Genomic DNA, 17,727 nt, shown 5'->3' on the forward strand with positions numbered 1-17,727 from the left:
GTCCCGCCCTGAGGGAGGACGAGGACCTGCCGTCCTCCTTCTCCAAAGAAGAGAGAAAGAATATTTTATAAACGATACTAAGATTTGGTAATGATTCAACCAATTACTCTTTTTTATATTTTGATCTGCCTCTCAAAAAAATAGGAGGAGCATCTTCCTGTGCCGCTATGGACCAGCCTCCACCGATAGACTAATCAAAACCTAATTAAGATCTTTCCTGATGTCTTCACAGGAAGTCCAGTGTGGTTCTACATGCAAGTTGCCCCCATCAGGAACGAGAACGACAAGGTGGTTCTGTTCCTCTGCACGTTTAAGGACATCACTCTCTTCAAGCAGCCTATTGAAGACGAAACCACTAAAGGTGAGTGTTTCTCTGCAGCAGGCTGCTGCTTTTACTCCCCAAAAAAGCATCTCTGCACAAACAACAAACTGTATTTCAGAAGATTATTTTTTGGGGGGGATGTCTGTTTTTATTATTGGATAATTCACAGTGGAATTTAAAAAGGGAAAGAGACATGATGTGCAGCTCAGTGCGGCGAGCCACCAGAGAAGATGATTTTCATGGTGTGTCTCTGTTTTATTAGATAGTAAAGAGTTACAGGAGAGCGAGGGAGCAGTACGGGGGAAGATGTGACAAAATGTGTGAGTGGGGACCAAATGAGTACATGGCTGGATGCCTCAGTAATGTAATGTAATGTAATGCCAGTTGGCTTCTGATGGGTCATATAATTACATGTCTTCATCCTCCTCCTCCTCCTTCAACTCCTTTTCTTCCTCTCTCGTCTTCTTCCTCCCTGATGTTTTCATTCTCTGGCTTTTTATTTATTCATCTCCTCCTCGTGGTCCACAGAGGATGAATCTGACTTTCCCTCTAGTGCCACCGAGAGGTTGTCATGTCTGTGTTTTAGTGAAATATCGTAACAAATATTGGATGGATTGACATGAAATTTGGTAGAGAAATGCATACTCCCCTCGGGATGATTTGTAACGTTGGTGATCCTTTGACTTTTTAATTCATCCAATACTTTGGTTTCTGTCTAGGGCTGTCAATCTCAATCTGTTCAAAATGTACCTTAAAGGGAGATTTGTCAAGTATGACATGGTTGGTACCGATGGATTCATCAGGTTTTATAGTTTCATATGATGACAGTATCTTCACTCTAACTTTAAAACCTAAAAATCGCAAGTTGCGTTAGTGCATTAAAGAAATTAGTGGCGTTAAAATTAGCTTTAAGGCGTTATTATCGCGTTAACTTTAACAGCCCTATTACAAACGTATTTGTGATACGTCAGCTAGCATGGCTGTAGACTGTCCTCACCTTTCTCTTTCTCTTCTCAGCTTATTATTTCTTTTTATTTCTCCAGATTCTCCTCCTCCTCCTCCTCCTCCTCCTCCTCCTCCTCCTCCTCCTCCTCCTCCTCTCTCTTGTCTGATATAGTATAATATATCTTCACGCTCTGGCTTTGTATCATCCCGTCTTTTTATTCCCTTCTTGTTGATTTCACTCCCCTTCTTCGTCTCCTATCCCCTTTATCATCTCCTTCATCTTCTCTTCTGTTTCAGTTGTTCTTCTCTTCTTCTTCTTTCTCCTTCTTCTCCCTCTCCTGTCCTTTCTCTCCCACTGAGAAGACATTTCTTTTAGCTTTCTTTCGTCCTCCTCCCCTTCTGTATTTCATCCCAAGCTGCGGCTGGATGAAAAAGAGCGAGTCAAGTCTAGTTTCCCTGCGATGCGGGGAGCGTCTCGAGCTGTCAGGTTGCGTTTGAGGAGGTTGGGACGCTGTCAGGAATCACAGGAGATGTGGGTGGATGGTGTTGTCCTCTGACTCTGTGCCCTGACTGATGCACAGTGTCAGCTTCCCGCCCTGGGAGTCGTTGTCGGCGCCGCTGAGCGGGTGTCTTTGCCCTTTGACAAGGATCCCTCACCCTTCACCCTTCCCCCTTTTTAATGCACACACACACACATACAGTATGTAAGCACATGTGCACACATGCAGTGAGTTACACACAACCCCCCCCCCCCCCGACCTGCAGAGTTGTCGTGTGATTTGTTTATTCATTCATTATGTGTGCTCAGTGACACGCAAATAACATGGGTTGAACATGCAATTAGAGCTTGAGTGGAACTAGTATTGTCACATCGGTGCGTTGACGTCTTCGCCGGTTAGCTGCAGCTTCTGTTGATGATGTGACAAACTTCAGATTTAGGTCTGCCGGGTTCAGAGCCACAGTTCGCTTCATTTGAGTCTTTGTGGAGGTAGAAGGAAGTTACCGCTTTTATTGTTGTAGTCTTAGTGACGTGACGTCATATCCGTTCCGTATCCGTCAACCAAAACAAACCGCAGCGAGCAGAAACAATGAAGTACAAAATGTTGGAGGGTCAGCGTGGATAAAAGGCAGAAAAAATGACAAAGTATGTCCCTAATATGGCCAAAAAAAGGCAAAATATGTCAGAAAAAAGGGCAAAAAAGGCAGAAATATGTTCAAACAAAAGTCCGAAATATGTCAGAAAAAAGGCTGATAAGTGTCTGCATACAAGTCTGGAAAACTTCTGAAATATTTCCAAAAAAAGGCTTAAAAAAGGCTGAAATGTGTGGAAAAAATGTGATAAAAAGGCAGAAAAATGTCTGCAAAATATCCGAAAAAATGTCCGAAAAAGTTAGCAGGAAACGTTATCGTATCGCAGTAACGCTGCGGTCGAGCCGGCCGTCGCTCTCATCTCTGTGGTCAAGTGGGCCGACGCTACAACTGTAGAGCACCCAGATACTGACATTCATGTTCTCTGCATTGAAACGGCCCCGATGGAGCTGACCATGGATGGATAAAGAGAACGGAGCTGACGGGAGAGCTAGAGACCACCTTGGAGAAGTTAGAGGAAGTAGACATGTGGGACTTTCCCTGAGTGTTTAATATTGTCGCAGATGGGTTTACATTGTAGTTAATGGAAAGCCCGGTGCGTCTCATACCTATCTGACACCGACGGCCGCGGCAAAGTGTCGGTATTTGACAGCCTGGGAATGAGAACGGGTCGGACACTTGTGCCTTTCTGTCATTCAAGCGCCTTCCCTTCCCATGAGAACAGGTTGATTTAAAAGGTTGAATATTGGTAAGAGCTGTTTCAGTTCCCAGCGTGGCTTCTGATTCATTTATCGTGAGAGTCTCTGACATATTGTTGAAAATGAAAAGTTTACTGCACTATTAAACAGATTGCTTTTTATTGTAGTCATATACCCAGTAATGGAGAGACCTCTTAAAACAGAAATCACATTGGCACCAAGTTGGGGGTTTGACTGATGTGCTGCCAGCCAGACTGAATGCGGTGTATTTCAGTACAGTATACGGCGTGTTAGAGGCCGCAGTGAGGATGCAGTGTGTCAGTGAGGCGTTCTACTAGCTGCAGTTTAACCCGCCTGGTGATCAGCGGGGTGGGAGAGGCCGTTTGTGAGGAAGAAGGAAGGGAGGGAGATTCGCTGCTGCAGGCGTCGGCAGCTGAGTTCGCTCGTGATGCAGGCCGAAACTTTGCTCTCGGCTTCGTCTCTGGCTGCTCCGGCGGCTCAGCACGCCACAGCGCGTCAGCATCAGCCGAGAGATCTGCTGAAGATGTCCATCCTCGGCTTAAAATAACTATTTTAACTGTATCTGCACCCTGTGAGCCTGCGTGTTCATGCCCCTCAAAATTACCCCGTCATTTCACTGTCCTTAAAATACATTCTGTATTGTTGCCGACGCATTTATTTCCCTCATCTTCCCCCAGTTTACCTAACAGGTGCCTTTTCAGGGATTTCGCAACATTTTAAATTGAATACCATTATCTGCGTGCGTGGCCACTGGTTGTGGTTATTACTGTTAGACTACCGGCAGCAGAGCGAGACCAGTAAATAGCGTCGGCATCATTACTGTAGAAACAAAGAAAGAAAAGAAAGTGGAGCAGAAGCAAAACTATTGAAATGAACATCACGTTGTTGTTTTCTCACAGACTGTCAGTGTTCATTGTTTGCTTTGTCAGCACCTGTAAAAGCTTCACAGATGGCGGTGTCTTCAGCCTCAGGCGAGACATCATTTCAGGTAGACGGCTGATCAGAATGTGCCACGAGTACTGACGCAAAAACATCGGAGCCTGGGGCTTTAAAACCCAGACATCCTAGCTGATGAAATCTATGGTTTTACTTCTTGTAGTTGGGCATTGTTCCACCATAAGCACCATAACATGTGCATTTCGGCCTTGAAACTGCAGTGTACCAGTGATGGTCTCTAGATTACGGATACAGACAGCCAGACAACGCTACGGTGAAACGAGTGGTATCGGGGGGGGAAGTGAAATTTCCAGAGAAAACCTGGGTTTGCAGCAGCTATTTTCCAGAGCACTGTTTTGAAAATTTTACCCTCAAAATCAGATGGGTTTTGCCACAAAACTTTGATTGAATCCGACACTGTTCCATCCATTTATCGCGGCGACACAGCGAGTATGAGCCAACATGTTGATCAGCCGGTAAGTTTCAGTTTTAGTCACACTAATTTGCATATTCATTGGGGCGGACAATCGATCAAAATATTTAATTGCAATTGATCGCATGATTGTCCGTAGTTAATCGCGCACATTTTCTATCTGTTAAAGGGAGATTTGACACGTATTTAATACTCTTATCAACATGGGAGTGGAAAATATGCTGCTTTATGCAAATGTATGTATATATTTATTATTGGAAATTTAAAATGTCATTTGAGAACCTTAAAAGAAAGTTTAGTTTGACAACAAATGAAAATTATATTTCCTCATTAATTGGCATTTAATCTTTTGTAAAAGATCAGCGAGAAACGTGAATAAATCCAGTCGTTTGAAGGTTTTCACAGCAACATAAATAGATATGTTTAACTTCCTAACACTAGCTCAAAGCAGCTTATAATATATAATTAAAACTACTAATGCCTAGATTGTTTTTTATTCAAAGCAAATATTTAAATAAAAATACAATCATTTTTATTTAAACATTTGTTTTATTTATTTGGATGTTTCATTTATTTTGATGCAAATAACCGTTATAGATGACAATAAAAAATAAAAGGATAACATTTAGAGTTATTGACGGTTGGAATGAAGCACAACATGGAAGTGAAAGTACAAATAAAAATATTTTTTTATCCCTAAAATCTATGAAGAATCGTGATAAATAATGGTGATCATCATGTGATTATCATTTAAGCCGTAATTGTGTAGCTCTAATGCGAACGCAGCTTTAGATCCCAAACATCGGTTTTCTTTGAAAAGGACAACACTCTTATTTATCTCTCAGCAACAGACATGTAAATTAACATTTTGCATGCTGTCTTATTGTGTCCGGGACCTCAGAGGTGTTGTGGAGTTAATTCAACCAAACATCATGTGATAACCTCGGTGACACACTGAACTCTCCTTCTCCCCCTTTCCTTTAACATCTGAGTCTGATTTGAAAACACTTCCACCCTGGACGGCACAGCAGGTACCGTCACTACTGAATGTTAAAGGAAGATGGACAGTTTTTGCAGTGTCCTACATGTGTTTGTCTGTCCGTTGAAGGACAAACCACTCTGTAAATCCAGTCCGTCCTCGGTGTGGAACCGATGATCAAAATCTCAGTTTCATTTCGGAGGTGCGTGCACCAGCTCAGCTCCTCTGTTATTTTTAGCCCAGGCCTTTACGTGTTTTTCTATTTCCATTTCCACTGTGCTCCAGTCTGATAAAGCGCAGCAGCGTTACTATTAACCGTGAACAAAAAAGACCTCTTATTTACTTGTCCTGCAGTTTCCTCCGTCGTGCTCCGTGTGCGGTCCTTTTGTCCTTATGTGTCAGTAGTGGGAGCCTGTCAGGGTGGATTTACACGAGTGCCACCAGCACAAATTCCTCCATTTTACTTCTTGATGAAAGTGGTTCTGGGTTTTGCTTTTCCGAGCCGGCGGTTCCCTATCATTTTCGACCACATTAGGGCACGGTGCTGTATAATGCATGCACACAATGCAGGGAAATCTGCAACCTCTGCTTCTCTATAGGCGGTGTAGGAAAAGCACTTAAGACCTTTGCTTCAGTAAATGGAGTATGATGGAAAGCTATGCCTTTTTTAAGTAAAAGTCCTGCAGTCAAACTTCTGCTTCAGTGAAGGTAAACAAGCATTAGCAGTTAGCCTGTGTGACTTTAAAGTGAACAAACGGCACGTCTTTATTATTGAAATGAAAAGCTGAACTTCTAAGCGAAGAAGCAGATCCAGGGGTTTTACAGCTGGTCTTTCTTGGTCAGGTACGACCGGTGGCTGATGTTGGATAACTGCAGCTGTTCCTGTGTACGAACTTGACTCAGTCAGTTTATTGGCTTCTCTAATTGTCTTAGCATGATGGACCAGATAAATATACAATGGTTTATCTGTAAAATGTACCTTAAAGGGAGATTTGTCAAGTATTTAATCCTCTTATCAACATGGGAGTGGACAAATATGTTGCTTTATGTAAATGTATGTATAAATGTATTATTGTAAATCAATTAACAACACAAAACAATGACAGATATTGATCCAGAAACCCTCACAGGTACTGCATTTAGCATAAAACAATATGCTCCAATCATAACATGGCAAACTGCAGCCCAACAGGCAACAACAGCTGTCAGTGTGTCAGTGTGCTGACTTGACTATGACTTGCCCCAAACTGCATGTGATTATCATAAAGTGGGCATGTCTGTAAAGGGGAGACTCGTGGGTACCCATAGAACCCATTTACATTCACTGATCTGGAGGTCAGAGGTCAAGGGACCCCTTTTGAAAATGGACATGACTGTTTTTCCTCGCCAAAATTTAACGCAATTTTGGAGCGTTATTTAACCTCCTTCACTACAAGCTAGTATGACATGGTTAGTACTGATGGATTCATTAGGTTTTTTAGTTTCATATAATACCAGTATCTTCACTCTAGCTTTAAAACTGAGCCGCTACAACCTAAAAATCACAAGTTGTGTTAATGCGTTAAAGAAATTAGTGTGTTATTATCATGTTAACTTTGACAGCCCTAGCTTTGTCACAAGAGTAAAACAAAGACAAAGCTATTAAGACATCCTGGTTTTTCTTTATTTGTGTTAAATGCCCAGACAAACACTCCCGCTGCTCAACTTTAAACTGCTCCTAAAGTAGTGTTATTATGGTATGGATGGCATCTGAGCGAGGTGAACGGCGTTACCGCGGTTTTGCACTCCGTGGCTCACCTTACCGCAGTCTTGAAACGGAAGAGTGAGCGGAGGGGTACTCGGTTGGTTGCAATCTGCAACCACACCACTAGCTGTCGCCAAATCCTACACACTGTACCTTTAATTAAAGTTTTCATTTCACTCAGGTACAGTCTCACAATCAAGAGCAAAACGTACATTTTTTTTTGTCTTTTTTAGAGATCTGCTTCTCAAAAGATCTTTCAACTTCTGTCCTTTCCTAAACCTTTTTAGATAAATATTTTATGTCAGCCAGCTCTTGTTTCACCGAGCAGAGGCAATATGTTTTCCATCTTATCTCTTGTTTCATTGTAAAATCAGAGTCTTTAAACTAGTAACTACAGCTGTCAGATAAAATCAGCCCGGTGAGAAAAATACAGCATTTTCTCTGTGACATTGAGTTTAAGAAAAACGCCTCTCAGGATGTAAATAGTCTCAGTATTGACGACATCTCACCATACAGTACAGAACGTCTTTCTTAAGAGGAACAACTTAAGTGACGGATATCTTTCAGAGGGATCTATTCTAAGCCGATGCTTTCATCAGCCAACAATATACTGTTCAATCTATAGTAAGTAAGCACTGCTGCAGCAATTTCCTTCCTGGAAAGATATTGGAAAGAAAGCTCCATTTCAGCTAAGAGCACCCAGGCTTATTATGTACGATGATCCAGAGCCAATTTAAAGTATTAGCATATAGAAAATCACATAAAGAAGCCGCTCTGCAACAGAAGATGTATAGTTAGTTACACAAAAGCCACTACAGCGGTTTTCCTCGAGGGAAGTGGAGTGATTGGGACTCAGAGTAAACTAAGTATTGTGTTGATATTCATCCTGTATGGGTCTCAGTACAGTGTTGTGTTTGCTGCACAGAGGAGTGAATGGTTGAAATGAAAGGGAGGGTGTGTTCTGGAGGCCGGAGGGTTAAAAGTCATTTTAAAGACCGAGTTTTATTCGTAATGGTCCCTTCAAAGGGTCGGGTCGGGTCGATCCCGATGTGTGACGGCTGTGTGTGGTGCGCCTCTCTCTCTTTGCCCTTTCAAACATTTTATTTTATTTTTAGAGCAGTACAGTAGGAGCACCCGTCCTCTGAAACCAGCTGGACACGCCTGTATTATTTAGATTTTAATATAGTAACGAAGGCAGGGATGGTAACGAAGAGGAAACAATGCTTGCTATGCATTTCCACTGCCTTTATAATTAACCTTATGCATATACAGTAGCATTGTTCAAAAACAGAATGATAAAATGCTTATCGGCCGCCAAAACAAGAGAATATTAATCACGGCATTGAGATGAAAAATAAAAAGGTCATATAGAAGTAAAAGTTACAAGAAGAAAGTTAAATGGACTGTTTGCAACTTCTTACAAACGAGGAGCGAGTTAACAAGCAATTTCTCATTCTTACATAGAGTCCCTTTAAAGTTAAAGGAAGAAAACGCAGGGATGTTGATCAGGATGCACAATATTTAATATACACAAGGTTTGATGATGAGGGCAACATGGAGACATAGGGCCTCTCGTACGAACAGATTCGTTCTTAAATGGCTTAAACGAGTGATTTAGGAGAATTTGCTGCATTCACCAATTTTCTCATATTTTGAATTTTCTCTTATGTGCACAATATATGAGTGGTCCAGACCTGTCGCAGGAGTCATGTACATTAGTCTGCTGATGTTGAAAAATAAATAAATAAATAAAATCCTATATAAATTACACCTCATAATTACGTTGACATCATCCTGTTTGACTCTGCAGTTCAAATCCTACTATAATTAAAAATGTATTCATGTAGCCTAACGATCTCATCATTAAAATTTAAATTGGCCATTGATGCTGTTGTATAACACAACAATGTCAATATGAACATACTCCAAACGGCTCGTTTGGAAACTTTTCCTCTCTTATATCACGAAAATAGTTCCCTGAAATGTGTTTCTGAAAACATTTTGTGAGAAATAAGTACTGCAGTTGCTGCATCTGTTAATTTAAAAGTTTCTAGGGAGTTTCCAGAGGTGGGGAGTCGCATATGACGCCCGTTATTTGCATAAAGTAGCTTAGACCTCAACTTTATGCAAATGAGGAGTGTCCAATGTGATGCCCCGTCTCTCGAATCGCGCCACATTGCATTGCACGGCTGCTTACATAGACAATGAATGGGAAGAGGGGAAAGGACGGAGGCTGGTGGACATGTGTACCATCAGCCATCCTGATGAAAACGTCTATGGTGCGTGCATATTAGCGCATGCATGTGCATGCTCGTATACGTGCATGGTCACTCTACTCTGGGGAGGGAATGTCTCGGTTATCTTGGACAACAGCAGCTGTGGTCAAAAGTTGCTTCTGTTTCTGCTCCGTTGTTCAATTTCCACCTGGAGCATGATGGGAAATAATCTCAAAAGGAATCTAGTTGTAGACTCGCAAATAGTTGACCCTGCAAGATCCCCAGTCTTTGCAAAATATGATGCGTCTTCAGCTGTGAGACGGTGTGAGACTTTAGTCTTTTCAAAGTCTTCGAGTGTCTTTTCACAAGACAAACCTAAAAGCTAAATGTATAGCTCTTGCGGTATTGATCCCCCGAAGGAGAAGTTCTCCTTCATCTCCCGCTTCCACGCGAAGGTCAGAGCACATCGCACAGCTGCAGAGCAGAAACCCTGCAGCTGCTGGAGGTCCAGTTGTGTTCAAGGACACGTTCTGCAGGGGTGGCTGTTTTTGACATAAAAAGCAGGGCTTGTGCTGCGTTCACATTGTGTCGGATTTATTGTAAATATGAACTACCAAGTGGGAAAAACACACAACCCTCCGGAGGCAAGTAAATGGGAGCTGTGGGAATATTGTGTAACTCCGGTACGTCCCCGTTGGTGTCGTGAACTGTATCAACAACGGTGGCTGCTTGTGTTTGTGTGCAGCTGATCTCAAAGCCTGTTTGGTTGTGATGAATGTGATGTAATCTGTGTTTAATGTCTCTTTCCTTGCAGGATGGACCAAGTTCGCGCGGCTGACTCGGGCGCTCACCAACAACCGCAACACGCTGCCGAAGCCGCCACCCATCGACAAACACGAAGTCAGCAGCCATAAACAGTCCAGACTGGCGGAGGTGAGCGCTCACACATACAGGACATGGTTCCTCTTCTACACCTCATACTGTACACTATATCATGGTCATGCTGTTTTTAGCTGTTGCTCTAAAGCAGTTTGGAAGATATATTAAACTGCAGGTCACCATAGAAACCAACTATTTCTGCTCCATGTCCACTTCTCAGTTTTCTCTGACTGGTGAAACTTTTTCCAGAGCTTCCAGCCACATCTCATGGTCTTCATCATTCTGTTATCACGTGGCCAAAGGTCCATACTTAGCTTTACACTGTGCGGTATCATTTATTCCTTTGCTCACTAGTTTGCAGCGTCAGCTAACAGCGGTGATGTTGCTCGGTACGCGTCCTTCGTCTTTGACACGTTACAATCCAGAAGGATGCAGTTAAGTCACTGTCACCGCAGTTTCACAAGCGTGTCGGAGAACTACGGTGGCCTTCAGGTAACGTAAAAACGTGAAAGTCTCTCTCTAGAGCCAGAGCTTCGTTTGTCCGTTCTGGGCTACTGTAGAAACATGAAGGAGCAACATGTCAGACTCCGTGAAGAGGACCCGCTCCCCGATACGATCTTATCACGATTTTAAACACTTTTATGATATGCTGAGTTTTGCAATAAGATATATGAGGGATAATGTACAGCGAGCCGGTCACTGTTGTGAAATAAACCCTGACAGGTTCGCGTCGGGGTGCCGCGTCGCCCTGTCGGGGTTTATTTCACAACAATGACCGGCTAGCTGTACATTATCCGGCTTATTACACGGCTACTTACTGAAGAAATCAATATTTTGACACAAAAACGGTCCGCCAGAGTCTGACATCAGAGCTGCGCCCATAGCAACGGTCTGTTATACATAGCAACGGTCTGTTATACAGAAATAACAGACCGCAGAACGCCGTGATTGACCAATCATAATCGAGTATTCAACACAGCTGTGTAATAAATTGCAATATATTGTGATTTGTTACCTTTTTCCCACGTGTCAACGTGTTCCACATGTTTGTCAACATCTGTTTTTATCTAACAAGATACAGTTTTCACTCTGTTCATCTCAGAGATTTCATTCACATATCTTGAGGTCAGAGGTCAAGGGTGGTACCAATGGATTCCTTAGGTTTTCTAGTATCATATGATAACATTATTTTCACTCTAGCTTTAAAACTGAGCCTGGTACAACCTCTGAAAGACAGAACAGCGGCCGGGCCCGCTGGCGGGTTGTTGGATTGTTGTTAATAGTTTATATAATAAAAGATTAATACTTGACGTCCGTGTATCGATGCATGCAAAATATCGTAGGGCTCATTCTAAGCTAACGAAAACACAACAATTGTTAGTTTCAGGTGATTAAACACTAATGAAAACATAGTTATGAGTATTATATTCCATCTCCCATAATGTTACACACCGTTACTTTAAGGATCAGCCTCTTTCAATCCGTGAGAAAGTTCCAACATAGAAAAATAACATCTTTATTTTGCAGGATTGACCTCAAAACTTAGTGTTTATTCAACAAACAAGACAACAACAGCACCACAGCAGGTAAAGTTAGCTAACCTGTCACCTGGAAGTTAGCGCTGCTGCTGCTGCTGCCTCCTCCGCACACGCTACAAATATGCCGCCGTAGCAGCTCTCTGCTCTTAACATTATTTCTGCACAAATAACTCTTCATATAAAACATTAAGCAGCACATTCAAACCATTTTACTAACGCACTAATGCATTAATAGGCGGACACAGCCATGCGAGCATACTGTACTTTGTGACGGACGACCACGCCCTCAGTGCATCCATCCTTCTCCCGCCCCTCCCTCCACTTCCTCTCACTGCCAACTTCCCCGGAGCTGCAGTTGTTGGACACAGCGAGCGGTGCTTTCTCTTCCCCGGGAGCGCTGTGTGCTCCTGTGGACTGCGGGCGTCATTAATATTTCATGTTGGGTGAGGGAGACAGAAGCAGGGTGCTGCCGCTGTGGGCACTCTGAATGATTGTGACTGCTGCTAGAAAATTTAGAAAATGGATTTGTGGGGTGGGGAAGGAGATGGCTCGCCGACCTGTTTTATTCATGAAGTTTGAGGTGTATCGCCTTTAATCAGAACTTGTTTTTTGAGATTCCTCCCTGCTTAGCACACGAGGCGGGAAGCGGTGTAGGGTTTTTAGCCAAAGTGTTACTTTCAGGGTGGTTTAAAGGTGATGTGGGCTCGGGGGGAATAGTAAGTAAGGGGAAGTAATGAATTAAGTAAGGTAGGAGGAAAGAAGGAGGAAGGAAGGACAGGAGGGAGGCTAACAGATGTAATAAGGAAGGAAGAGTGAAAGGAAAGAGAGAAGGAAATGGTAAACAGAACCGAAGGTGTTGGGTTTGAATGAAGTGGACTCGGGTGTCTGTGTAATAAAAGATCAGGATATATATCGTCCCTCTGGCGCTTCATTTAAACCATTTATATTTTAGATCTGTCTCTGGTGAGTCCACCAACTTTATGCACATCCTAAATCACTGAGTACTCCTTTTATGCAATAAAACCAAAGGAGTATAAAAAACTACTGCTCCAATGAAAATTTACAAGCACGGCAGAGCGAGTACTATATCATTATAACATGGTTCCTTCCATATAGATATATCCCATAATAATATACACCAACAGTCTGTTCTTTCTAGCTGAAATATTTGCAGTCTAAAAACATCCGCATGTTCAATCCTCTTTATACTATTATAATATAATTTTGATATAATATAAATTTATTAATATTAAATTAATAAATAAATAAATAATATTAAAAATAAAATAATTTAATTATATAATTTTAACATTTATATGCTGTATATTAACATACACTAAATACATTATAATGTAGTTATAAGCACATACAATGACCGTAGTATGAAACCAATAGTACGCAAATTGCATACTATTTCCGGTGAAATAGTTCAGTATGCAACGCTTGACACTACGGCGGCATTAATATCCCACAATGCAACGTTCATAACAGACATTGACAGACAGCTCTGTAATGTCAATAACGCTTCAAATTAAGTGTAAAACTCCACTTTGCCAGTAGGCGTAATATATATTATAAATTAATTCAGACTTTGATTCTCACAAACCGTCGTTTTGATCACACATGAGGTTGGCACAGGTTACCATGGTTACAGGGTTCCAACCGGCGAGGAGGCTCTCAGGAAGTGACGACATAAATTTCTGCTCAGAGCGTCCGGAGGGTGCTAGTAATCTAACAAGTAGTAATAGATAACGAGCAGAAGCAGTAACAATAGTAGTAGTAGTAATAGTAGTAGTAGCAGTAGTCGTCGTCGTCGTCGTAGTAGTAGTCGTCATAGCAGTAATAGTAGTAGTAGTCGTCTTCGTCGTCGTCGTCGTCGTAGTAGTAGTCGTCGTAGCAGTAGTAGTAGTAGTAGTAGTAGTCGTCGTCGTAGCAGCAGTAGTAGTAGTAGTAGTAGAAGTAGTACTAGTAGTAGTCGTAGTCGTCGTTGTAGCATTAGTAGTAGTTGTAGTAGTAGTAGTAGTCATCGTCATAGTAGTAGTAGTAGTAGTAGTAGAAGTAGTACTAGTAGTAGTCGTAGTCGTCGTCGTAGCATTAGTAGTAGTAGTCGTCTTCGTCGTCTTCATCGTCGTCGTCGTCGTAGTAGTAGTCGTCGTAGCAGTAGTAGTAGTAGTAGTAGTAGTCGTCGTCGTCGTAACAGTAGTAGTAGTAGTAGTAGAAGTAGTACTAGTAGTAGTCGTAGTCGTCGTTGTAGCATTAGTAGTAGTTGTAGTAGTAGTAGTAGTCATCGTCATAGTAGTAGTAGTAGTAGTAGTAGTAGAGTTGTTGTAGTAGTAGTAGAAATGGTATTAGTAGTTGCAGTAGTTGCAATAGTACTAGAAGAAACCAGTAGAAACAGTAGAAATAATGGTAGTTATTGCACTAATATATGCTATTAGTCGTCGTTGTACGTGTACTGTAGCAGCTGTATTGATTAGTGTAGCAGTAATAGCGTCGATATTATCATCAGTACTACTAGCAGTACAGTCTGAGCAGTAACTCAGTACTAGAAGTGGTAATAACTGCAGTATATATTATCCTCTACATTATTATTATCTGTATCAGTAGTAATTCTCAAAGAGCAATACTAGAACTTGTCATAAAAGGTGCTAGAAGTACCACACTGCTCCTTTACTGCAGCTGATATTTTAGATATATTTGGGAGGCAGGAAGTGTTAAAATGAGTATGATTTATAGTCATGTATTATATATATTACAGTTCATCTGTGTAGCAGCTGGATACAAACAGAATAATACGCCGTTTAGAGTAAAATGAGTTGACTGTGATCTGTGTGTGATCTGTACGTGTCCTGCAGAGGAAATCAAACTGCTGTGTGTTGGATTTAATGTAGTCTGTGTTATACAGAGAAGACGGAGCTCAGCAGGACACTTATTATCACCACACGGCAAAATATAATAGCTGCTTTTTTGTTTGTTTTGTTTATTTTTTTTGGTCAACTCTTCTGATTTCCTGTTTCCTCTTCTGTCTCATTTCAAGCCAAATTTATTCATTATGCGGTTTTGTCAGAGGGAGCTTTACGGAGCAACAAAAGAGATGAAAACTGGATTTTAATAATACACTTTTCTTGCACTATTTCCCCTCCTCTCTCTCTCTCTACACACACACACCTAGCAGCATTAGGTAATTATTAGTAGACTAAGAAACAACGTTTTTTGGCTTACTTTATCCTTCTTAATGACTTTCATCTCTTTCACATAATTTAATTTCATCTTTTTCTTTCTAGTCTGTGCTCTCTTGCCTTTTCAAAACAGTTAAAGTGTATTTACATGGTGAAACTATAAATAAAACTGACTATTAGAGATACACACGTAGGCAAAATTGTTGGTACCCTTCCGTTAAAGAAAGAAAAACCCACAATGGTCACTGAAATAAGTAATACAAAAGTAATAATAAATAAAAATTCACTGAAAAGTAACTAATGAAAATCAGATATTGTTTTTGAATTGTGGTTCAACAAAATCATTTTAAAAAACAAACTAATGAAACTGGCCTGGACAAAAATGATGGTACCCCTAGAAAAGATGTAAAATAATGTGACCATAGGGACATGTTAAACTAAGGTGTGTCCTGTAAATAGCATCACAGGTGTCTTCAAACTTTTAATCAGTCAGTCTGCCTATTTAAAGGGTGAAAAGAAGTCACTGTGCTGTTTGGTGTCATGGTGTGTACCACACTGAACATGGACCACAGAAAGCTAAGGAGAGAGTTGTCTCAGGAGATCAGAAAGAACATTATAGACCTTCATGTTAAAGGTAAAGGCTATAAGACCATCTCCAAGCAGCTTGATGTTCCTGTGACTACAGCTGCACATATTATTCAGAAGTTTAAGGTCCATGGGACTGTAGCCAACCTCCCTGGACGTGGCCGCAGGAGGAAAATTGATGACAAATCGAAGAGACGGATAATACGAATGGTAACCAAAGAGCCCAGAACAACTTCCAAAGAGATTAGAGGTGAACTCCAAGGTCAAGGTACATCAGTGTCAGATTGCACCATCCGTCGCTGTTTGAGCCAAAGTGGACTTAATGGAAGACGACCGAGGAGGACGCAAATCATAAAAAAGCGAGACTGGAATTTTCCAAAATGCATATTGACAAGCCACAAAGCTTCTGGGAGAATGTCCTTTGGACAGATGAGACAAAACTGGAGCTTTTTGGCAAGTCACATCAGCTCTATGTTCACAGACGAAGAGATGAAGCATCCAAAGAAAAGAACACTGTACCTAATGTGAAACATGGAGGAGGCTCGGTTATGTTATGGGGCTGCTTTGTTGCATCTGGCACAGGGTGTCTTGAATCTGTGCAGGGTGCAATGAAATCTCAAGACTATCAAGGCATTCTGGAGCGAAATGTGCTGCCCAGTGTCAGAAAGCTTGGTCTCAGTTGCAGGTCATGGGTCCTCAAACAGGATAATGACCCAAAACACAGCTAAAAACACCCAAGAATGGCTAAGAACAAAACATTGGACTATTCTGAAGTGGCCTTCTATGAGCCCGGATCTAAATCCTATTGAACATCTGTGGAAGGAGCTGAAACATGCAGTCTGGAGAAGGCACCCTTCAAACCTGAGACAGCTGGAGCAGTTTGCTCGAGAGGAGTGGGCCAACATACCTGTCGACAGGTGCAGAAGTCTCATTGAGAGTTACTGAAATCACTTGTTTGCAGTGATTGCCTCGAAAGGTTGTACAACTAAATATTAAGTTAAGGGTACCATCATTTTTGTCTAGGCCAGTTTCATTAGTTTGTTTTTTAAAATGATTCTGTTGAACCACAATTCAAAAGCAATATCTGATTTTCATTAGTTAATTTTCAGTGAATTTTTATTTATTATTACTTTTGTCAGTTTCAAGTTATTTCAGTGACCATTGTGGGTTTTTCTCTCTTTAACGGAAGGGTACCAACAATTTTGCCTACGTCTGTATAATTGACGGAATAAACCAAACTTTTCTCAGTATACAACAGTACATGTGAATTAATCAATTAATCAGGTTCAAAGTGTGAGAGAGTGAAAACTGGGCCAGAAATCTTGACGAATGAAATGAGATCAAATAGATGAAGTTTTAATTTGTTGAGTCCAGAAGATGTGTGAACTCGTTAGAGACGAACTGGGTCTAAGAATATGTGTTTAATTTCTTTTTGAACATCTTTGAATGTGTGAAATGTATGAAGTTTAAAAACAACAGTAAGATTATGTAATGGGCTGTTTGTTTTGTATTTATGTTTTGTAATGTTTTGTTCCGTGTTTTTTGTTTTTTGTTTGCTCAGTTTATGTTTGTGGGTATATTTTATTTTTTATTTTATTCATAATTTAACTTGTGTACTTTTATGTGTGTGCCCTTATTGGATATTTTTCAGACATATTACAGATTTTTTTTTTCCGTGCATTTTTTTTCAGACTTTTTTTTACATTTTTCAGAATTTTTTCCAAACTTTTTTTTTCAGCCTGTTTTCAGCCTGTTTTTTTCACACTTGTTTTTCAGACTTTTTTTTTTTTTTACTTTTTTCAGGCTTTTTTCAGACTTTTTTTTCGTACTTTTTTTTGGGGACATTTTTCAAACTTTTTTTTCAAACTTTTTTTTCCACACATTTTTCCGACTTTTTTTTGTGGACATTTTTCAGAATTTTTCAGACTCTTTTTTTCAGACTTTTTTCAGACTTCTTACAGAATTTGTTTTCCGACTATTTTCGTACTTTTTTTGGCGACATTTAAAAAAAAAAAAAAAAACATTTTTCAAACTTTTTTCAGAATTTTTTTTTTTTGGACATTTTTCAGAATTTTTTCCGACTTTTTTTTCAAACTTTTTTTAGACTTTTTTTCCAACTGTTTTTTCCGACTGTTTTTTCCGATGAGAAAAATGATACCTACC

At 40.7% G+C, this 17,727-nt stretch overlaps 1 protein-coding gene across 4 annotated transcripts in view; it reads left to right on the forward strand.

Moving 5' to 3' along the window:
- The window catches only part of LOC141783772 (voltage-gated delayed rectifier potassium channel KCNH5), a 178,619-nt gene that overhangs the window by 33,972 nt on the left and 126,920 nt on the right, over positions 1-17,727 (forward strand). For all 4 annotated transcript variants that reach the window (XR_012597354.1, XM_074661260.1, XM_074661259.1 and 1 more), the window contains exons 4-5: positions 233-361; positions 10,198-10,316. Coding sequence is in view for 3 of the 4 variants with exons in the window: in XM_074661260.1 (XP_074517361.1) it covers positions 233-361; positions 10,198-10,316 (248 nt within the window). In the remaining variant the exon portion in view is untranslated. The remainder of the gene's footprint in view (positions 1-232; positions 362-10,197; positions 10,317-17,727) is intronic.

Source organism: Sebastes fasciatus, chromosome 15, assembly GCF_043250625.1.
Source record: "Sebastes fasciatus isolate fSebFas1 chromosome 15, fSebFas1.pri, whole genome shotgun sequence".
NCBI lineage: Eukaryota > Metazoa > Chordata > Actinopteri > Perciformes > Sebastidae > Sebastes > Sebastes fasciatus.